Here is a 24,755-nt window from a genome sequence, read left to right on the forward strand (position 1 = left end):
ATTTTGCCATATTTCAATATATTTGGGTGGAATGCAGGTTTTCTTTGGAGAAAAATTACAGAGTCTCCAAAAAAGACACTGTCCATCACCAAAAAAAAAATTACAAAAAAAAATTAAAATCATTAAATAAACTTCACACATAACTATTATGTTGTTGTTGTTTTGTTATTTTAAATGTTTACTTAAAGGTGTCTACATGAGTAAAAAGCAAACAAACTATATAGTAACTAATAAATGTAGTTAATAGACTTTATCTATACTGATAGATAAAGAATGAAACTAATAGAATTACATTTCAAAAAATGTAAAATCACAGTTATCAAACAATATCATTGATTAGAAATACAATAATAAGCTGTTAACTTTAGATTATATCAGTAGAACGTGAGTTTTTATGTGTAACATTACATAAAAACTGTGTTTATTTGGCAGGTCTTTAATGCTAGAAAAGTATGGCCACCTTTAAAAGAAATCGATTTACCTTTAAAAAACTTTAAAATCATTGTTAGTAAACGCTAATGTTTATACTTACACTAATAAACTGGTCATTTTAGTCCAAATCAACTATATTTTAAGTTTTTATACATAACCTTACATACAAATATTGTATATTTAATAGATTTTATTCATTTTTTTGTTATATTTTATCAGTACATAAGACAGGTCAGTTCTATTTTTCGTCTGTTTTTGCAATTTCATTTATATTTTGGTGGATTTGAAATAAGCAGAAAAAAATCTGTCTGATGGAAAACATTTTGCAAAATTACTGATTTTTTCATTTACTTACTTTTTACAATGTAGTTCTGTCTATGTGTTTATTTTAGGCCAATTACTTTAGGCTTAGAATGTTTCAAAAACTTTGTCTACATATAAAACTAATGGATTTACTGCTGAAAAAATGTATAATCACAGTTATTAGACAAATGTTATTGACTATAATTAAGTATAACATGAAAGCATATCAGCCTGCATACTGGCATTTGACTGATAGTGATATTTGGAGATTAAAACCAGGTTAAATCAGTTTAAAGGTAGAATTAACACCTTTCAATGAGCAAAAATACCAAAAAATATGCTCACTATGGTTCATACAGTAGTTTAATATCTTTTTGTTTCCAGGTGATGGAGCACAGTAAAGTTTGCCATCACTGCAAAACCCCCCAAACAGCCGCGATAAAGTATTAAGCAAGGAGTCTTCATTAAATAAATATAATCTCTTGGATGAGTTTGTGTTTGTGAACGGTACGGGGAGAAATCCTTTGGCGTTCAGATGTGCACTTAAAGCTTACACCGGATCCGACCGCGTTTGATTTGGACGTGAAATATTTGTGCATCTTGACGCATATTATCTGATCCCGATGCGTTTTCCAAAATCAACAAAACTCGGCGCGTCCTGTGTGGAATCAGGCTCTCTCAGGTATTCTGACTTTTTTTATTTTTGTCACTTCTCAGGTTTCAGACATCTCGGTTCATCCAGACTTTCCCTCCTCGTCGGACTCGGATGTCGCCGTGCTGAAGCTGAAAGACAAAGTCAGGATCAGCGAGCGAGTGCTGCCGGCGTGTCTGCCCCGAATGCAGGGAGGAGAGGCGACAGCTCAGGAGGCTTACACTGTGAGGTGGATTTTACCAGACGGCCACGAGCGCCTGAGTCGCTCCGCAGCCGGCAGCCAGACGAGGCGGGTTGAGCTGAGTGATACGAGGCGGGTTGAGCTGAGTGATACGAGGCGGGTTGAGCTGAGTGATACGAGGCGGGTTGAGCTGAGTGATGCGGCTCAGTGTGAGACAGGGTTCGCCCAAGGAGGGTCACGCACCGCCGCCATCAGCGACAAGACGCTGTGTGTCGTTAGCAAACCGTCCACCTCTCCAGGCCCTTGTCCCGCCGTTATCCCAGGCATCACCGTCGCGCTGGCCGGGGTTTCACCTGTCCTGTCGGGTCACGGGGAGACTCGAGGAGGCTCCGGTGAAAACTGGCAGCTCCTCGCTTTGGAGAGTTTAGTTCATGAGAAAACCAGCTGCGACCGGCAGAGTCACACAGTTCAGACACGAATAGCAAACTTTGGAGATTGGATCGAGGAGAACCTAAAGTAATTACATGTGAAGGAAAGCATTGAATGTCAGAGTGGGTAGAACCAGTTTAGATGGCGCTGAGAGGCAGAGATATTGTGTACCTTCTATCCATGTCAGTATCATGTAATCATGTCAATTACTCTCTCTTCTCTCAACAACCCAACATGAGATGACTAAGATGCTCACAGATCTTTGAAGGATTTGTCAGGAATATATTTTTTAGATCATTTTTCAGGGGCTGCACAGTGGCTTGGTGGTTAGTACTTTCTGCCTTGCAACTAGAAGCTCCCCGCCTTCCGGGATCTTTCTGCATGGAGTTTGCATGTTTTCCTTGTGCATGCGTGGGTTTTCTTCTTCCCCCCACAGTCCAAAAACATGCTGAGGTTAATTGGTAGCTCTAAATTGTCTGTAGGTGTGAATGTGAGTGTGATTTTTTTCTCAATGTGTAGCCCTGTGATAGACTGGTGACCTGTCCAGGTGTCCCCTGCATTCGCCCTAAAGGCTGGGTTATGCTTTCTGCACGAACGAGCCGCGTGAAAATGAGATACTTGGAAATCCGCTCGATAGACCGTGTGTGACTTTATACTCCATGCAGCGTCTGCTTCCAAACTGCAGGGGGCAGTGTATCGCAAACACACGTCTACCTAGTCTACTCTAGCACTAAACTGGAGTAGAAGAAATTTGCCATTGTTTACACCACTTACAACATGGCATTTCACTGAATAGTTGCATTTCAGCTGTTAGTTTTAATTTCATGCAATGAGTTGTTCGTAACCCGGTTGCCAAGGCGATCTCTGTGTGATGAATCGTATAAATGCCTGTATTTCTGAACTTCTGCAGCTCAGAGCTCCTGTTCTTCCGCCAGCTTTCTGCATGTCTCCGTCCGCGTAGTTAGAAAAATTTGGAGGTTCACGACACGGAAATTTTGCGCTTGAGAAGGGCTGTGTGAGGGGGCATAGCTGCTGCTGAAATGACCTAATTTGTCCGCACAGACCTTGTGGACGCGGCAAGCATAAAACAAGCTTTAGTCAGCTGGGAAGTGGCGCTTTTCCACTAGCACCTACTCGACTCTACTCAGTTTGTGAGGTTTTCCATTAGGACGTAGTATCTGGTACCAGGTACTATTTTAGTTCCTACTTGGCCGGGGTTCCAGGCGACCTGAGTTGAGCCGATAATGTGACGTCTACAGAGTGCAGGCCACTGATTTGACAGGGAGTGACGACACTACACAGCATACATATTTTAATACCTAATAGCGATAAATTGCAGCCATCACAGAGTTGTAAACAGGACTGATATACGATAGCTAGCGAACTAGCAGTAGCTTACCCTCATACGTTGTCTAGTTCGTTTCCTCTTGATGCTGCTGTATCGCCTCCCAAACTCTCCCGTTCTCCTGAGTGTTTCGACTCGCCGCTCTCAGCTTTCTCTGACTCTCTTCTTTTACTTGGAATCTGACAAAAAGCCACAGACTGAGCAGCAGGTATAACATCGCCTCGATGTCCTCCATTATTGTGTTGCGTTTGTGTCGCAAATGATGTTCAGGGGCTTCCGGGCCGCCGTGCTATGACGACTCCACCCACGATGAGGTGGTACTGTAATGGAAAACGACCTAAACCGAGTCGAGCTGAGTAGAGTTGAGCTGAATAGGTGCTAGTGGAAAAGCGCCTATAGACTCCAGCCCCCCGTGACACTAATGAGGATTAAGCGGTGTTTAGATAATGGATGGATGCATATCATTTTTCACATTTCTTTTGCTCAGTATCACAGTTAACATCATCTGTTTCTTGTGGTTTTTTTTATATCTTCAGGAGCTCTCTAGTCTCTAGATTCTGTGTTAAAACTGAAATGGACTTGACCATTGGAGTTTAACAGATAAATTACAACAGTCTGTTTTACATAAAAGATGAGCTGAGTCCTTGTAGTTCCAGCTTTCCCTCTTGCTGAAGCTTCTTTTGGCAAGTCACCGAATCTCTGTCAGCTTCAGGCCTCTTACCTCCGACTATCTCTGAGATAAACAAGAATCACTATTTGCAAAATCAGGCACACATTAGCACAAATAAGCGTGAGTTTCTTTCTCTGCTTAGCTGAAATTATCACCTTAATTATTCAGTTTGCATGCACAGTTGCAAATTTCCCCTTAAAAATCAATAAAAACTATATTTTATCTGCCCGATAAAGAGCCACAACACCCACACAGCCCTTCAGTTAGCATGCACTGACAAATCATTTGCCTTGTTTGCATGCATTTCCAAAGCTGTGTGTGTGTGTGTGTGTGTGTGTGTGCACATGCACGGCGGTACACCGTGTACCCGCTGCTCATCTGTAAATATGCACCGAACCTGTGTGTCTGCAGCGTGTTCGCATGTGAGGTTGCGCCTTCGTGAGTTTCTCTGCAGACTGTCCAACATGTGCTGTCATTGAGAAACACACTGAGAGGATTTGCTAAACTTAGCTCTCACTCCTGAGACGCAGACACCCGCTGTGCTCTCTGCGGCTTTGTGCAGGACACCTTTTAAGCCCGGCCAATTAAACAATGAGGAGCTCAGTGGTTGCTATCTGCAACTTGCAAAGTGAATCGCCAGCAAATAAACGAGAGGCAGCTCAAGATGTTGTATTTCTGCTGCAATCAACACAGCAGAGAGAATGCAGGTTAAAATGCTTTAGACTGCTACATTAGCAATCCTTTTGCTTATCTTAAAATTGTAGAAAACCCTTATGCAAGCAAAAACACATATAAATAATGCACTGTAAAGACACCTAAATTTGCAAGTTTTCACAATTTTTGCATTTAAACTGAAGTAATGAGCTTATGTTTTACAAAGGCAAAGGTCTCCATGTTACTGCATGATGTCATGATGCTAAAAATGGGTGGAAGTCTGCTAATCTATTACTCTTTAGCTGAGAGAACACCACACCCACACCTGAGAGGAGGTACTGACCTCTCATGTCAAATCCCCACCTCTGTGTGCGCGTCGCTGAGCGCACTGTGCATGTGCAAGGTGTTTGTTTAGCTTGCTTAGATTTCTACACCTTAGCGTAGGAGGAACCTGCTGCAGCGCCTGATTTGTCTGCAAAAAACTCTGCTAACTGCTTGTTAACGCCGCACAAGGAAATTAATCAGGAAAACCCACAAGTTTGAAGAAAAGAAGATTTCCACAGGTGAGCAGTTTGAGTTTAAGGATGCTGGAGGTTTATCTTAGGAGAATATCAATGCGGCATGTAAATAACAAGCAGGTTAATTCATAATTTAAAGAACAATACTGCCTGCAATGAATCTGATTTCCTCAGGGTGACCCAAACCTAATCTTCTCTTGTGCTATTTAGCATGCTGATACTGAATGGTATTCCTCCTGCCGGTGAAGCGATTGTCGCACACAGCTTTGTGAACGTTGTGACCCACTTCTGAACATACCTGAATGTGATGCTCGGTTGTATTCCCACTCAGGTCAGCTCAGGGCGGCTGGCAAAGCACCGACCGGTGAAAATCATCAGCGCACAAAGTCTTGAAATGAGCTGAGTTTGTTCCTTAACTCCTAAACTGTTGGCGAATTAAAAGATTAATGACTTTAGTGTCTTGAGAAGGGAGCGAGTCAACTAGTGCGTTTCGTGGAAGGGACAGTTTTCTGAAAGCAATGCAAAACTGCTCGCCTTGGGCCACATGTGCATCATTAAAGATATAGACTCCACACCACGCTCCAAGAGCTAAAAGACGAGGCAGCAAGAGGATGGAGTTGAAAAGAAAAGCCCAGAGGGGGTTACACTGGAAATCCCAAGTAAAGGGACTCAATGGCTGCACATCAGACTGTTTCTTTGTCTTTGCTTCTTGTTAGAGAACAGAACTAACAGGTTTGCCCGACCAGTAGGGGGCACTAGAGTGACAATCGCTACTCAGTTGTGATATTTCTCTTTTTAATATTAACTTTTTGATTTATTTTTTTTAAAAATGTCACCATTAGAGGATGAAAAGCATCTAAAGAGACTAAGAGTTCTCCAGACGGTGCAGCAAAGTTGCCAATTGCTACCTGACAAGCTGCTAATTGCCTCTGAAGGCAGCACAGAAAGGGAAAAAGCAAAAAGCCATCAGGTTTGACACAAAAAAACAACGGGAAACCAAAAATAACATGGGCTACATGGAGGAAAATAGTAGTGAATTTGATAAAAGTGGTGTTTTTTTGTTTTTTATAGTGAACTCTAGTGTTTCTTTTCTTTTGTTGACTTCTGAAGATCATTTCATTGGTTTGAGCAAAAAATAATGAATCAGCCATTCAATAGGGAGAGATCATTTTAAAGTAGAGAACTAAAGTTTATTGCAGAAGCATGTTAGCATTAGCATGCAACATATTTTGGTGGTTAAGAAGCGAAATCAGATGGAGGTCAGTGGTGAGGACGGTCTGGATGCTGATGGAGGAAAATCTGACTGTTAGTTAATTATCAACAGTTTAATTAACCAGCAGCTATTTCAAACATCGACTCATTTTTAGTGAAAAAAGTCTCAATTTTCTGATTTTAGCCACTTAAATTTTTATATTTTCAGGGTTTTTTTCTGCCATTTTGACAAAAAAAAATGAACATTTTTAGGTTTTAGACAAAGCAAAAGAAAATTAGTTTTGCAAAATAAACTGACAATGAACTGATGAATGACAGCCAGATTTTCTCCAGATAAGACGCCCTAAATGAGGAGGAGGGATGCACCATCAACGTCCTCCAAGGAAGAGTTATAGAATAAAGTTAAAAAGCAGGGTTGTGATGTTGAAACTGAGAACAAAGTGGTTTTAACTACATGGAAAAACTGTAATAATGAAGGGAACAGCACAGTAGGAATAGCCGATAATCACCAAGAGCAATGGAAACAGAGGTTACGCTCCAATATCCATACTGCCATACTATATAGGATACCAAAAGAAAGATCCTAATGTATAGTATGTCCCCTGTAGTACGGAATGATTTAACCCTCATGTTGTCCTGCGGATCAAAAATGACCTATTTTAAAGTTTAAAAATGTGGAGAAAAATCTATTTTGAACATTTTTTGGTGGAAAAAAGAAATGTTAACAATGTTTCTGAAGAACATTCACAAAAAAATCAAACAAAATCCAGCAAAATTCGCTGGATTTTGTTTGATTTTTATGTGAATGTTCTTAAAGAAAATATTAGAAGTTTTACTGATATATATGGAATCAATTTAGATATTTTTAGGATTTTTTTTGGAAGATTTTTACTCATTTTTTTGAAAAATATTTACAAGAAATTTCTTGCCAAATTTGGGGGATTTTTTTCAAAATAAAACTTTTAAGGGAAACTTTTAAGGAATTATTGGAATTTTCTTCCTGAAGGTTTTGCACATTTTCAGAAATTTGGGCATTTTTTGCTGAATTTTTGGATTTTTTTCAGACAAGGAAACAATATTTTTTGGTGCCCGTAAATGAGGACAACAGGAGGGTTAAACCCAAAAGATGAAACTAATACTGAAACGTTGCGCTACCAAATTTAGCTTTGCAAGTTAGATCGTGTACAGAAGACTATTTGAGAATCTAATACGCCAAAAACACCCAGATGTCCAACTACACCAATATGATTTGTCTGCGCAGTTACATCTTGTAGATCACGGCGTCTCGCACAAGGAATAAGAAAGTTTGAGTTGCTGAGAGCGCACACAGAATGCTATGCTATGCTAAAATTTAAGGAGAAATATTGTGATGAAGCAGTATGTCCCAGGTGTGTGAACACTGCATGAATCAGTAGGGAAACACATTGTGGTACGGGTAGGTGTAACACTAGTACTTAAAGTATAAAGAAAAACTAAACAGGTCTTCTTCACTGAACTTAAGCATAAGCTTCATTAGTTTAGAGATGCTTGTTGGCACTGAAGACACAAGACTCCATAGTTTATTGTAAAGTTTGGTATAGAAACTACCAGTAAAAGAGCAACAGCAACCTAATATAAAAGTGAAATGTACGTACAAGTCTTCCAATTGATACAGCACAAAGACTAAATGGATGCAATCATAGAAATACCATTTTTTACTTTACATATAACATGAACTGTTGTGGATATAAAGCATTTGTCACTGGGTTTGAACCTGCTTTGCCAGTTTCCTGCCAGTCCAAAGACTTACAGGTTGCTGTGACTGGTGACTCTAAATTGCCAACGGAGGTGTGAATGAATCGTGAATGGTTGTCTGTTTCTGTAAGTCAGCGCTGTGACTGACTGGAGATCTGTTGTGGGTGAACCTCACCTCTCGCATAGTGTCGACTGGGATTAGCTTCAGTTCCCAGCATCCCTCTAAAAGTAAAGGCAAGTATAGAAAATGGATGGATATTACACATGACAGATTTCTTTGTAGACAAAAATCACCCCCAAAAAATTAAAACGGTCACTGAAATTAGCATTTAAAATAAAATAGAATAGAATAGAAATACTTTAATAATCCCCGAGGGGAAATTAGGTTGTTACAGCAGAAAGAGTACAGTTCTCACCACCATAAATACAGATAAATAAGCAAAAATGTGCAGTAAATAAAAACAAACAATAAGAAAAATCTAAAATGGAAAATGCCCTATGTGAAGAATGTACAAATATTTAAATGTTTTATGTGTAGTTCACAGTAGCGTGGTGGTTAGTTCACCTTGCAGCTAGAAGATCCCTGGTTCATGTCCCGGCTTTCCTGGGATCTTTCTGCATGGAGTTTCCATGTTCTCCCTGTGCATGTGTGGGTTTTCTCCCACAGTCCAAAATATGCTGCGGTTAACTGATTATTCTAAATCGCCTGTAGGTGTGAGTGATTGTTCATCTGTGTATGTAGCCCTGTGACAGACTGGTGACCTGTCCAGGTGTCTCCTGTCTTCCCCCCAGGTCAGCTGGGATAGACTCCAGCCCCCCCTGCAACCCTAATGAGGATTGAGCTGTGTATAGATAATGGATGGATGTGTAGTTCAAATAGTACACAAAATAAACAAAACAGTGTGCAATTTCAAATTACAGAACCATTTACTAAAATGTGTTCTTGTTTTAATATTATTAAATTACATAATACCATTTCAATTATATTATTCTTGTATGTGATCGTATTATTGATGTCGAGCCTACGACTGATTACTTCTGAGATATTTATCAGTTACCCCAGACAATGTGTCTTAATCATCCACCTTTTTAAATGCATTGTTGATGTTTCTGTGCTTGCTTTCTAAAATATTAAGATAACCCATCAGATCACCTCCTAGCTGCAACAGATTACAAAGTATTGCCTGTTATTCTGTCAGTTCAGCTCCATTATGTCCTTTACACTGCACATGGGCTTTCCTAGAAACCTTTAAGTAGCCGTGATAATTAAGCCATGCATGTACAGATAATGTTTTAAACACGATTTAAAAGCAAAGCTCGTTAAATCCAGTAACAAGCTGGTCTATATTTGCAGAGGGAGATCCCAGTCCTCCAAAAAATCTTTATTTCTAAGCATGTTCAGGAATAAAAACCGTCATTTTCCCCTATATAAGAAGTCACAAACTAATTTATCATTGTTTACTATGTGATCCCTGAAAGTCTGACTTTGCTGATTGGATTCAAAAATTATATTTCCGTTTAATTGTTTCCATAAATGCAACAATGAAATCTTTACATGTGTAGGATTATTAGAAGAGCTTCATCTTGATGGTGTTTCTGCTGCATGTTGACACTCCTGCAGGTGAATCTCTTTAGTTAACTTTATAATCACACTGTGACTTTTAATTATATTCCATACATGCAAAACAGTTTAAGTTCGGAGCTTCAGGGTCTGTTTTCTGTCAACATCTGAGATGCATTCTACTCTTAGAGAGAGCGAGACAACAACTCTATCGATTGAGGAAATTACAGAAAGATGCCACATTGAAAGGGTTTGCGCGCTTTAATTCACTCCTGAACGGGTTAAATCCTTTCATTATTCTGTACAATTTAGTCAGTACCTCCTCTCCAGGTTCGACCAATTTAAAATGCTTTTTTAGTCATTTAATATTCCACCTCTTCCATTTGCCTTTTCACGGCCTCGGGCATGAGGCAGATTATTAACCTTTAAACGTGCAATTACTCTCAGTAGGTACAGAAAGCATCAGGAGGCTGAGCAGCAGCGAGAGGCACCTTGACATGTGTCGAGCTATAACTTACAGATGCAGCCACTAAGTTCAGTTCTCTTTCTGTTTTTTCATGTCTTTAATGAACTTTCACTGGACAGTAAGTGGCAGTGACTGCAAAGACCTGCAGTGTCTGGACTGGAAAAACTAACAAAACAACGAAACTTAACATTGATTAAAGCTTGGTATTTCATTCAAACAAGATTTTGGAGCAGTTCATATGTGTATTTTTTAATATTAATGCTATTATTGCTTCAAGATAAGCTACATTTTCTGACAGTTTCAATACACAGAGACATAAGCCGATACCTAAGCAGGCACATGCATGAAATTCATCTGAGAGAACAAGAATTGAGTGGAAACCACATTTCCTTTTCTGCTTCGAGTGGAGGCCATGATGGCAGAGCGAGTCAAGTGCTGCTTATCCCATCGGAAATTTTTTAATTGTACATCTCCTGCATAAGTAAGAGCAGTTAACTGTCATAATGAGGAGCTGGAGCTGCAGCGCTGGCTCCCATCCAGCTGAAAACCTGCTCTTACAAGATAGATGACATTAAAATCAACACTGAAGCATCGTAAACTACAATCCACATGTGTAACCTGCGGCTTAGAGTGATGTGTGCATGCATGACGTTGCATTTCTGCATGTGCAATTTATATCTTTGTTGAAATTTGACCTAAAAGTCTGAGCCAAATATCAAAAATTCATGATTAAATGAAACAAGACTATTCTCTAATATACACCACCAGTCAAAAGTTTGGACACACCTTCTCATTTATTCTTTATTGTCATGACTATTTAACATTGTAGATTCTCACTGAAGGCATCAAAACTATGAATGAACACATATGGAATAATGTAGTAAACAAAAGGTGTGAAATAAGTCAAAACCTGTTTTATGTTTTAGATTCTTCAAAATAGCCACCCTTTGCTTTGATTACTGCTTTGAAAACTCTTGGTATTCTCTCCATGAGGTGTGGTAGTGAGGTAGAGTCAGGTGAGGTAATCACCTGAAATGGTTTCCACTTCACAGGTGTGCCTTGTCAGGGTTAATTTCTGGAATTTCTTGCCTCTTTTATGGGGTTAGGTCCATCAGTTGTGTTGTGCAGGAGTCAGGTTGGTCCACAGTTGACAGCCCTATTTGACAACTGTTAGAACCCATATTATGGCAAGAACCAATCAGCTAAGTAAAGAGAAACGACAGTTCATCATTATTTTAACCCTCCTGTTGTCTTCATTTACAGGCACCAAAAATCAGTGTTTCCTTGTCTGAAAAAAATCCAAAATTCTGCAAAAAAATTCCCCAAGTTCCTGAAAATTTGCAAAACCTTCAGGAAAAAAATCCAATAATTCCTTAAAAGTTTCCCTTAAAAGTTTTATTTTAAAAAAAATCCCCCAAATTTGGCAAGAAAATTCTTGTAAATATTTTTCAAAAAATGAGTAAAAATCTTCCAAAAAAATGTGGGGGAGCTTTGCTGGTGACACTGTTTGGGATTTATTCTAAATTAAAGACACTCTGAACCAGCATGGCTACCACAGCATCCTGCAGCAACATGACATCCCATCTGGTTTGCGTTTAGTTGGACCATCATTTATTTTCAACAGGACAATGACCCCAAACACACCTCCAGACTGTGGAAGGACTATCTGACCTAGAAGGAGATGATGGAGTGCTGCTTATGTCAGATGATCTGGCCTCCACAGTCACCTGACCTGAACCCAATCCAGATGGTTTGGGATGAGATGGACCACAGAGTGAAGGTAAAAGAGCCAACAAGTGCTCAGCATCTCTGGGACTCCTTCAAGACTGTTGGAGAACCATTTCAGGTTCTACCTCATGAAGCTCATCTGGAGAATGCCAAGAGTGTGCAAAGCAGTAATCAAAGCAAAGGGTGGCTATTTAGAAGAATCTAAAATATAAAACATGTTTTGACTTATTTCACACTTTATTGTTTACTACATAATTCCATATGTGTTCATTCATGGTATTGATGCCTTTAGTGAGAATCTACAGTGTAAATAGTCATGAAAATAAAGAAAAACTATGAAATGAGAAGGTGTGTCCAAACTAACGACTGGTAGTGTATGCTCACAACTTTTGCTGATATTTAGCTAAAAGTTAGCGCAGTTTATCCCTGATTTTCACTCATGCAGGCATCACTCAGTATAAGTATTTGCAGAAAATGAATGGATGTTACTGACTGATTCATCTTCAGCGATTAAAGCTTGGTCCAGCGTAAAAACATCAGACTTATTTTCTTCTAAATGCAAATTGGTGTTTTTTGTGTCATTAGCCTCGAAATGCTCAGATTCCAAATTAGCGGTTGAGGAGATCTTAGTGTGGAAAACAGATGAAAGACACAATGCAAAGAGAAAATCAAAGGACAAATGACGAAAATAAACAACTTCTGTGTGTTCTATCAAAGAAATAAGGCTTTCAATTAGCTTTCCTCTGACTTGCAGAGTAAACACACCCTGCACATCTACCGGAGCCAATATTACACATTGCAGCTGTCAGTGAGCTTCACTACAAAGATCGTCCGTCTTAATGAGGCGGTCAGTCTCATTTTCTGTCTTGGTTTTTGATCCAGCGAGGAAAAAAAAGGTCCAACTGAAGTCAGAATTTTCCAGTTTTGTAGAAACAAGAACTAGATTCTGACTGGTTAAATCTTGAAAAAGTTACTTTGATTGTGGATGAAATTGTGCAACCCCCCTCCACCAACATTCACTTCCGTTTTACTTTAAAAGTACTTAAAGCTTGGAAGCGTTGTGTTAGCTGGAGTCATGCGGTGAGAACAATGTGCAGCGTATATAGATTTAAGTGTATGCCCCTATAGGCGAGAGAACATGTAAGAAACTAATTAACTGCTGCTGCTACTGTTTTTAATCATCAGTTCTGCTTTCAGATGATGTATTATTAGAGAAAATGGGATTGAAAATGCACCAGAGTGTTAAAGGGTCTAATCTGATGTTCCATAAAGACTAAAATATCCGTCAAAGTTGCTTGAATGCTTGAAAGCAAATCAGCTATACTCGCTATTCTCGCTATATTTCTATATGTCCTGTTATTTTGTATTACTTTATGACCTCCTAAGATGGTATTTTCTCTGTATATTGGTTGCACTGGAGTTTTACTATGATAAATGACTGTTTAACCTGAAAACTGTAGGCAGAATAGACAGAATACTTGATTAAAGTTGACATAAAGGGCAGTTTTCTTTATTAAATTGCAAAGTCTTTTTTTTTTTAATTAAATTTTTTTTTTCCACTAAGAGTTGAGATTTCTCAACTTCTAACTGATCTGAAAGCATTAAATCCCCAAAAGCATCAACAGTTCCGCACTTTGGCGACTAGAAAATCTCACTAATCCGTTCAATTATGTCTAGTTTACCGAGTGACTGACTGGTCTTTGACTAAACCTCTGTGCAGTTCATGGACTTTCCACATTTACTGCAAAATGAATGCTATTAGCAGAGTTGGTGCTTGTTGGGATTTCTTTTTTTTTGTATTTACAGTCGGTAGAAGGTGTAAATATATAATGCTGACTCTTCTTCTGGGCATGTTTATTAACTGAGGATATGGAGTTTATAATAAGATTTATTATATTGCTCATTTAAAATTCAGATTTTACATCTAAACACTGTAAAATCTGTGGTGTTTCTGTTCATTTACATGTTTCCCTGAAGTCAGCATAGCAAAATTGAATTAATTCTGATGTTGAAATAGTTGCTTGATTGATTAACGCTGGTTTTATTCCAGCATTAATGTAGTGATCAACGTTAAGTAAGCTACTGTAACTGGAAGATTAGATTTTGATAAATATTGTAAAGAAAATATGTTCCTAAAGACATGTAAAAAGAAAAAATCATTTTAAAAATGAGAGAAAATCTGTCAGCAAGGGTGCCAAAAATTTATGTTTTAAAAAACTGTCAAAAAAGCTGTGACAATGTGGCAGCAAGAGTGCCAAAAAAATCACTGTAAAATAGATGAAATTACTAGATGTTCCACAAATACAGTATGTATGTAGCTGTTATTTGACAGTTAGAACTCATTTTTAAAAATATAACTTATAAAACAGTAACACTTTTAAATGACATTCAAATAACTGAAGCTTCAAGACTATCACTCAAAAACTACTGAAAAATTGTGCAAATATATTAGAATTGGCATTAAATATATTTAACAGAAATTATGGTAAAGTTACTGTAAAAGAAAGGTTAAAACCCGAGGACAATCAATTTTAAGTAAGAAAGTAATTGACATTATTCAGTTTTTGCTTTTCTTTTTCAAATACAGTTAACATGTAAATGTTTTTTGTGATTTAATTAGTCATTATTAGTAGTAATGAAAGAAAACATGGAAAAATGTTAAAAACCCACATTTATTTTTTTAGTTTGCTCAAAAAAGGGGCAATATCAAGAGAAAAACTTTCACCAAATGTAGTTATTATATGTGCTTTCACTGTATTTTAAGGTAGTTTTATATTTTCTTAACTTAATGTTTTGTTGAGATTTATTTTGTCATTTTGCAACTGAATTTAAAACGGTGACTATAAAAAAACAAACTTCATCTGAATGTACTGTGAAATGTAATACAATCATCACTGGAGTGAAAAATCTGTACTTCTGAGGCAAGAAAACATCACAAATATCATCTAAACAGGACAGATTTAACCACAGAGCACAAAACCAGCGACACACGTTTTAAAAATACGTTTGTCTAGCCATAGTGATCTTTCCCATGTAAAAGTATGTTAATATTAAGTCAAAAAAAGGGTTACATGGTGGTTTACAGACAAGAAAAAGTGCTACTTGATGCCTTTAAGTTAAATGTTAAAGTCAGTGAAGGTCAGTTTAATTCACAAATGAGATGGACAAGCACCTCTTTCTTCAAATCAATAATTCAAAGAAAAAAAGAGATTTTTTTTCCTCTATGTCACACCAACTGGTTATAAATATCTGAAATATAAAAGTGTAATGTTTTGTCATTTTTATTTATTTTTCCTACACGTCTAAAAGCCGTTGTGGACTCCGTGTTCGTGGTCCTGAGGAGGATTTGTGGTGTTCCTTACTCAGAACACAGATGTGTGCAAACACTGAAGCCTTGGAGCATCAGAGTTCACACCGTGGAAACAAAATATTCAGCCTTTTTCCATGTTACATGCGCTACTGTTAAGCTATTTTATTATCTGACAGCAATTTAAAAAAAAAAAAAAAAAAGATCTAAAGTATTGTATGGCAAAAGGCGCCAAAAAGACGAGTCCTTGGTTTTGTGATTTTTAAGGAATATCTCAAGGGAAGTCGTTCTCGGAGGTGTGTCTGATCCACCTCGGTGTGTATGTGTGCTGGATTAGCGTGGCTCAGGACAGATTAGTTAATTATAGACACCTGCTGTCTAAGCGTGGCGTCGTGTTGTCAGGTGTTGCAGCATGAGGCGGCCGCTTGGCTGAGGGGAGAGAAGGCGTGGCGAGGGACGAATGCTCGGCCATGTGCTCTCAGATCGCCTCCTTTCCCCTCGCTCATGGCCCTGAGAGACGCTCCGTAATTGGAAGCTTCACACACACTTCAGCCTCACCTACACCCGGTAATTCTGGCGATAATAGGCCCATTTCTTCGAGTGGCCTTTAATAATTGATCGCTCAGACGGCTCACTGGATTCTGAATGGCGTGACAATTGTCAAAACTTATAAAAAGCTCCTCTGACATTATTACGCGCACTTTTGTAATCATCTTGTCCACACAGCATTGAAAGAATAAACGCTGCCATGACAACAGCACCAGAGTGAACGCATGTAAAATGTTTCTCGGTATGAAGCCGTGGTCACATCCAGGAGGAAAATAACGCAGTGAGAACAGCTGCACCTCCAATCAACACCCCGATCACTGCCGCTGCTGTTGCTATGCTAAGTTTCTGCTGTTTAATTTGTCTGAGAGCAACATAAGGAACATTCGGTGTCATATTAACGGAGCACAGCAAACATACAGTCTAATTTGGCTTTTTATTTGCTTCAATCACAACATCAAGCAGCCCAGTGTTGGTTTGAGCCGAGGAGCAGATATGCAGCTTACGTGTTGACACCGTCATTATAATTGGTAAGAAATGGGAAATCTTAATCAAATATGAGCATTAACTGATTAAATATTTGAAAATGAAGACAAAAAGAAAGCATTTTTCTTCCAGTTTTGCTCCAATAAGCAACTTTTATTCTGCTAAACAAGCTTTTTTTTGCTCACAAATTTGGAAATTATTGTTTGCTGTCAACACTAACCTTGATTTTTTTGTTTGTGTGTTATTGAAGAATGGCAGTAAAATTGCAAAGGAATTACTTTGATGATCTTTTTATTTGTAGAAATTTGTGCAAAGTCATTCTCAGTCCCCTGAAACGTGAAAATTAACCACGTTGGATCAGCCATTACTGACTCACAATGAGTCATATGAGATTATTAAAGTTAGAATTCAAGAAAAAAACACACATAAGTAGTAATGTAGTGTAAAATTCTTGTGCTGATGGTATTTTAGAATCCAAGTATGTATTTATTTAACACTTTCAAAGTGGCCAGCAGCACCAAGGTGCAGCAGAAACTCATAAAACACAAGATCTGATATCATGAAGTGAATTATGTCCTTTGATTTTCTCCTCATTAAAGTGTACCTTGAAAGGCCTGGCATCTTTTAAAAAGGAAAGAAACTTCGGCAACACTCCCACTTTTTGCATCTGTGCTTGCAAACGCAGCATTAGGACACTTAAAAATCTGCTTTTAAGGCCCTATTTGCATCGTGCTGATGAATTACAGCAAACAAAACATTAGCTCTGCAAAGACAAGTGAGCAAAACACAACAACAAAAAAAAAAGGGCAGCAACAAGGATTTTCACTGCCCAGCTAATCTTAGCAGGTTGACTCCACCCTTCTCTTCTGGGATCCTTCTGTCAGAACTCCAGGTTCGTCAGTTTACCTTCATGCACCTCCCAGCAGCTGACTGAGCACTTCGTCTGTGGATATACATCAGATTCCGAAGAAGAAGGTTTTCGAATAACTGAAGCCTTTTTTTTTTTCATTCGGCGATTCTGACCGGATTTACGAATGCATGAGTCATGACTTTGTTAATTTTTGCTCTGACGCCAGTGGACGTGTAGTAGCTCTCCACCAGTAACAATTTCATTTCAAAGCAGCGTACAAATCAGCCGGTAAGCATTGCTGGTAGCTGTGTAGTGGTGTGGTGGTAGTTGGAGATGAGTCATCAAAGCAAGTGGCGCTGAAGAGGTGCCATCGAAGTGGCGTTTCAGAGTTCCTGAACTGCTCTTCCCAAAGAAACTGATGCGGCAGTGAAGCAATAATAATGGTGGTCTGTTAGATCCAGAAATAAACGCCACCAGGGTACGCTTTCTGCCAAATTTACATCTCTAGTTGTCCTCTCTAGTGTCCTTGATGATGCGGTAAATAGTATTCATTCATCATTTCTTTGTAAACACAGAACGTACACTCATGTCTTGTGTGACTTTCAGTGGAAATATTCCTCAACTTATCAGAAAAAAGTCCTTTGTTCGTGACTCATGAAGTTTTTTTTGGCTCTTTCTTCCACCATTTTTGGATTCTTTAGGTGTTGAAAAAACGAAGAGAAGTTTGTTTATGAGGTTTAGAATTTAAATTCCTGTATAACACTTTGAGACAGGTGGTGGTGGCAGGTTGACTTTCTGTGGGAAGATGCAATAATAACTGTGATCTGTTATATCCAGAAATAAATGCCATATGGGTACGCTTCCATCAATTTTTCATCTATTGTTGCGCCGTTGTCCTTGGCAATGAGTTGGATGGATTTTCTAATCTTTGCTAAACTCTTTGCTCTAAACACAGAACATAAACTTTGTGCTTTTCTGCCATTTGAACTTTTAAACAGGCTTTACATCCAATTAACTTGTCCAACTGTTTCTTGCTTGACTTCTCCCCCAACAAACCAAAAAATATTCATTAACTGGTTGTAATTCTGCCAACTCCTGAAGCTCTTCTTCGCTCTTAAATGCTTTGTCCACTTATTTCCGATTACCCAGCTGTAGAAGAAGAAACAGAATCTGGGTTTGGGTGCTGAGGTTTGCAATTGAAGTTCGTAATCTCCTGCATAACGCTTTTAGGCAGGTGGTGGTGACACCTTGACTTTTCCTGGGAAGCCCCTTTTCTGTTACATAACTCAATCACTTGTGTGCTGGGGGTGCTAATTTTATCCTCTTTAAAGGGCTTAAGTCCCATTAATGCTAGAGCACAGTGTATCAGACGGGCGTGATTGACTTGGCAGCGGTTCTGTCCTCACCTTACTGTTACCTTTCATGTCTTGAACCAAAGGGGAATACTCAGTTCTCAAATATGTTACCCAATGTGGAAATAAGAGCACAATATGCTTCTGTAATGCACATAATTGAAGCTTTGTGCAACTCCGTCAGTTAAGAATTCTCATCTGCAGGAGAGTTTTTAATGGAAGAGAAGTTTCTCGTTATCCATAACCTTCGCTGAGAGACGTTTCTGTGTCTTTATGTTGTGTTTTTGCAGCCAAAATGTGATGCTCCAGGTGTTGAAATCACCAAGGTTATCCAAAAGACACGAGAATCGTTGTTACATAACCATGTACGTCTGTACTCTACAGAGGATTTAAAGGCAGCACGGGGGAGAGTTGATCTTTAAGTCAAAGAGGCTTTACGCCAGACCACAACAAACCTGAGTGTTGCTGCAGAGGCACGATAGAGTCGTATGTTGAGGTGCATGGTCGGGCGGATGAGCTCGTGATCTGTAATTAACGTCCAAGGAGTCAAGAAGTCATGGAGATACTGAAAACAAACGTCAAGAATTACTGAACATGTACACCACCGTTGAAAAGTTTGGGGTCACCTAGACAATTTAATGTCACACTTTTATCCATGTGCTAACATAACTGCACAAGAGTTTTCTAATCATCAGTTAGCCTTTCAACACCATTAGCTAACACAATGTAGCATTAGAACACAGGAGTGATGGTTGCTGGAAATGTTCCTCTGTACCTCTATGTAGATATTCCATTAAAAATCAGCTGTTTCCAGCTACAATAGTCATTTACCACATTAACGATGTCTACACTGGATTTATCATTCATTTAATGTCATCTTCATTGATAAAAAACTGCTTTTCTTTCAAACATAAGTGGCCCCAAACTTTTGAACAGTGGTGTAAATGCACCTGAATATCAAATATATGCTTGTCAAAATTGCCCAGCAGTCAGTTAAACCTTACATGCAGGCTTTTCTGGGCTCAAATCTGTGGTGTAAAACACAAACAGAATATTTGGAATTATCATACATTATCATGCAAAGGCATCAAGCAGAAGTGGCGCCAGAGGGGAGGATATGAGGAACAGCTGGTGTTGTGTTTATTCGAATTTACCGAGTAAAACTGCAATAATTTGTTTAAAATGCAGATTATACGCGGGCTCCTTATTGATTCTGTGGTAATTGTTTGGGAATGTCAGTTGCTAATTCGGAAAAGGCCATCTGCCAACTTTTCACGACTTTGCACGTGCTCAGAATGCAGAGTGTGCAGAATTAAGCGAAATTAATCACGTGTCTCCGCGAAGCGCCTAATGACACACAGAACGCTTGTAGTGCAAGATCAAACAGCATTCCAACAAAATGCCACTACTGCACAGTTTATTTCTTGATTTTGATGAGTCAGTTTGGACTCACAAATACGTTGTAGTCACTGCTCTCTACCGCTGAACTATTGAGCTTCTAGACGAGTCAATCAATTTTTTATTTTCACCTACCAGTAGTGAGCCACAGCATCATTTGTAGGAGGATGACGTTATCCTCCCCTGTTCCCACTCTTACGTGTGCAGGCATCTCGGCCAAAATGTAGGAAGTGCTTAAACAGTGACAAAAAACATGATCCCTCGCTGGCCTCCCTCCAATAAACAATGCCAATTATGCACAAACAAGCTGGAAACAACGGCTGCTAGGAAACCCCAGGACATTACAGCGGAGGATGCTGCCCTTGTGCACCCTGTTCCACCTACATTCTACTCTTTTCTGAGTTAGATGTGTGAATTATAAAGCCTCTCTAAGCACTGGGTAGTTCTGTATAAAGCCAGTGAGAATGGAAAATTCCATTTAAACATCTTTTATGCCTTCAGTTAGCTGCAAAACACACAATTTTTGTTACTAAACATGCTCCAAAATGCGTAAAATATGAGCGAATAAGTGTGAATGTTGTTAATTATCATCACTCATTAATATCTTCTTTCTTCTTTCAGTGCCAACAAAATGCAGAAGCAAGTGGAGGTCAGGATGGACGAGAACCACCTGGAGCCCATAGTGGACACTTCTGATAGTTTTTGCAGCTCCTTCTGTGACAAGATCATGAAGAACATGGTTCTTACTCTCACAATCCTTGGTAAGTTTCAATTTCTGTTGCTCCTGCATCCCATTCAGGGTCTCTGATGAGCTGGAGCATTTCCAAACGTGCATCATGACAGTATACGTTTACAGATGAGAGATCCGTTGCTAAATGTGCCGGATTCACTGCGAGGCACGCAGACCGGTAACTGATTTGGAGACGGCGAAATTCAGACAGCAAGTCTCGTCCAAAAAAAAATAAAATAAAAACTGAGCCACTTGGAAAGTGGACAGGAGCAGCAGGTGGCCAAAGATAAAAAGCTGCAGTGGAGATTGAAGTTTCCAGCAGCTTTCATCGTCTGCACCGGGAGTCCATAAACACTGGCATCCTGTTAGATACCATCATGATCTAATACCCTGTTATCTGACCAATCTATCCGCCCTTTTCTCTCCTCAGTGTTCAATAATTGCACTTTCTATTGTGTTTTTTGTATGACAGGAGAGCTTATTGAAGCTACATATATAGGAAATCTGATTATCATGATGATATTTATGCTTTAACTTCCACTTTTTACATGCAAATTTAACATTCTCATGTGACGGTATATCATTCAAATTGTTCAGCAAGGCATTAAAAACACTAATAAATAGTCAGAAAACCTTCAAATAATTCTCATTATTTTTCCGTGGAATACAGTATTTATCATTTTTTGAATCCACACATCACACTTGTTGGCAAAACTTCTGTGTTGCTTCATAAAACCTCAAAAATTACAACACTAATTGTAAAACTATGATAGTCAGAGAAGAAAAAGAGTCACAGTCAATAAAATCTGACTCCGAAAAATCTAACAAATCTAATCTATTTCAAATGAAAACTTTGCCAGAATCTAATATTGTTGATCCAGCATCTGAGCCGATCAGGTGTTAGTTCAGGTGAGGTGTCTATCTGCCACTAGTTGCACAGCAAGCATGCTTACAGTATTTTATTACCTGCTGTGAGAAGAAACATGTGACCTTAAGAAGTTTTATTTTTAGTTTAGCGTCTTTAGATAACACACCGTGACTCTCAGATGAAAGGTTTTGGCGGTGATTAAGCCTCCACATGATTTTATTTAGCGTACGGCTGTTGGTGTTGATTCTTCAGACACTTGTGGCTCCAAAAGCAAAGGTTGCAGGTTTGACATTCCCTCGGCTTTGTGTGTGATTTGTGTTTTCTCAGGTGTGTTTCTGGGCTCCATCGCCGGGATGCTTCTGCGGCACATATCGCCTCTCCCCGCCGACGTTATAATGATCATTGCCTTCCCCGGGGAGATCCTAATGAGGATGCTGAAGATGCTTATTTTGCCGCTTGTTGTTTCCAGTCTGGTCACAGGTGGGTGAGATACGGTAACCGCTGCTGCTGTCGAGCTGAATTTGTCGCACGCTGCTGCTGGTTGTTGCCTGGGAGTTGAGTTGCAGCAGCAGAGATGAGAGTGGGGGGCTTTGGGGGGGAGGGGTGAAGTTATTTTCTGGAAAACTGAGAAATGCCTCTTAAAATTCCTGTTTTTGTGGGGAGACAAACAGCAGCATGGAGGACAGGAGGCACAACAACACAGATGTTACTCTTTTTCCATCTTGAAAACTACATTTGGTGGAAACTACTAAATCCAATGTGATACAGTAAATAGACATAGCTACCTGCAGGCCTGCTGTGTCGACAGCATGTCCAGTGAAATACATATATATGCAAATAAACATAAACATAGAACATATCACAGGAACATATATATTTTTAAAAAACTGTTTTTCCCTGATCTTATGCTTCATAGCTGTGTAGATCATTGTAAATTTGATTTAAATTATATTTCTTTATGAGATATGTCTGAACTATCTCCACACAGGTTTGCTAACAAAAGGAAAAGAATGCATCTTTGGACACAGTGTCCAATAATCAGTGAAAATTCTGCACAGAAAATGAACTTTTACTTTTGTTGCCATACCACAGTTTCATGAGTACAGACAGCAGCATTATAATTATTCTGAGATGATGCAACACTGTAATCATCTACCAGTGCAGATATTCAGCTGATACGATGATGACAATGAGAAGAACAGTTTCCAGTCTTTTTTTTATTTTTTCACAATCCTGAGACTGCGCACAGTTTTCTTCAACTTCAACTTTATTATTTGCCCCTTGAAGGGTGATTTGTTATGCAGCAGTTACACAAGCTTCACGATAAACAAACAATAAAAACAATTTTTTAAAAAATGCAAAAACACAGTAGAAACACCCTAAAATATCACACAAAACACACAGTCTCTATGTTTCTATACACCTAATGACAGTAAATAGATTTATCTATTTATCTGAATTATCTAGAATATGTTTACTGACAATAACAGTCTACTTGTAATAATTACAACATTTATTTATTGTTTTTATCACCATCTTTGTCTAGCTAAGTACAAATATGTCATTTAAATCTGCATATAAATCTGTTCTTCTTATAAATCTTAAGAGTTTCAGTCACTTTGGAAACAATTCACTTAAAATATTCCAGTACAGACTTTTTTTTTAAAATTATAATCACAGTACTTTATTACTAGATTATATAATCCCCGCGGGTTGAGGCTTCACAGTTCACAGCTCTGACTGGAAGAACTGGAAGCAATTTTAGGAGGTTAGCTGATCAATTTAAATGTGATCGTTTAATCAAGAAGCAGCTCCAATCCACCACACAAATTTTTTTTGCTATCATTTAAAAAAATAAAAAGTTAAACACTGAATATTTTTTGTCATATTATTATTTATAAATCGATTATAATAATACATTTATACAGAAATGCATTATTATTATTATTATTATTATTATTATTATTATTATTATTATTATAGAATTATTATTGTTGTTGTTAGAAATGATAATAATAGTCATTTACAAATTACACATGTATTATAGTTGATTTATAATTAAATTATTATTTTTATTGTTATTATTAGTAGTAGTAGTGATAGTAGCAATAATAACAAAATTTTTTTACAAATAATAATAAACTCATATTTAATTTATATAACTTAATATGTAAAAATGAAAAATGTATTACAATATTTAAAAGTATAAATCTATAATATATTAAATAATTACTATTGATGATTCTATTGTTTATTCATCATACATTATTATTTGTTTTCCTGTTCCTATGCTAACAGGACTGGCCGGTTTGGACGCCAAATCCAGCGGCCGCTTAGGAACCAGGGCCATGGTGTATTACATGTCCACGACGGTGATCGCAGCCGTCCTGGGGGTGATCCTGGTGCTGCTCATCCATCCCGGAAACCCCAAGCTGAGGGCCAATCTGGGTCAGGGCAAGAAGAACGACGATGTGTCCAGCGTGGACGCCTTCTTCGATCTCATTCGAAACCTGTTCCCGGAGAACCTGGTGCAGGCCTGTTTCCAGCAGGTAGGAGTCTCGCAGAAGAAAGCGCTCACCCACCACGAAATATAAACATCTGAATCATAGGTCAACTGCTCGTTCTTTTCCTTCTTCCTCTCATCCAGATCCAGACGGTTACCACCAAAATACCGGTGCCCACCAACAGAACCAAAGCACCTCCGCAGTTCACAGTCAAGAGGTCGCTTCAGTTCAAGAGTGGGATGAACGTCCTGGGTAGGTGAAGAAGTTTGGGCTGAAAAGGATCGAACAAACACTTTTTTTTTAATCTTCAGTCACGTAAAACAAGAAAACATCAGGAACAACCAGAGCTGCTAAAGAAAACAAACAAAACCTCCTTTGCTCCATGTTGCAATGAATTCAGATCCGGCTGAACTTCTACACCCTTCCATGGCTTTATTACTTCTACTTTTGGTGATACTTTTATGCTAGGTATTATAATGTTTATTACAAGATTTGCATTTTGGACAGTTCATGTGAGATCCGTATATTGTGCTGCAGAATGTTTGGTGTGTTGCTGATTAACAATAGGGATGGAACGTGACCTGAAAACAGCCGTGCATTCATACTGAATTCTGTGTCTCCCAGGTCTGATTGGATTCTTTGTCGCTTTTGGCGTCATTATGGGCAAAATGGGAGAGAAGGCCAAGCTAATGTTGGAGTTTTTCAACGTCTTGAACGAGATCGTTATGAGGCTCGTTGGTGCAATTATGTGGTGAGTGCGGTTCGCCGCGAGCATCGTTTCATATTAAATCGAGCTTCCAAACCATTCCCTGCGGTAGAAAGACATTTT

General features: G+C 38.7%; 1 protein-coding gene across 1 annotated transcript in view; it reads left to right on the plus strand.

The window, feature by feature from the left end:
- The window catches only part of LOC111588877 (uncharacterized), a 45,077-nt gene that overhangs the window by 12,373 nt on the left and 7,949 nt on the right, over window positions 1–24,755 (plus strand). The window contains exons 11-16 of the mRNA XM_035943477.2: window positions 1,453–1,616; window positions 20,446–20,585; window positions 21,750–21,902; window positions 23,721–23,971; window positions 24,070–24,178; window positions 24,551–24,677. Of these exons, the coding sequence (XP_035799370.2) occupies window positions 1,453–1,616; window positions 20,446–20,585; window positions 21,750–21,902; window positions 23,721–23,971; window positions 24,070–24,178; window positions 24,551–24,677 (944 nt within the window). The remainder of the gene's footprint in view (window positions 1–1,452; window positions 1,617–20,445; window positions 20,586–21,749; window positions 21,903–23,720; window positions 23,972–24,069; window positions 24,179–24,550; window positions 24,678–24,755) is intronic.

The sequence above is a fragment of the Amphiprion ocellaris genome, chromosome 1 (assembly GCF_022539595.1).
Source record: "Amphiprion ocellaris isolate individual 3 ecotype Okinawa chromosome 1, ASM2253959v1, whole genome shotgun sequence".
Lineage (NCBI taxonomy): Eukaryota > Metazoa > Chordata > Actinopteri > Pomacentridae > Amphiprion > Amphiprion ocellaris.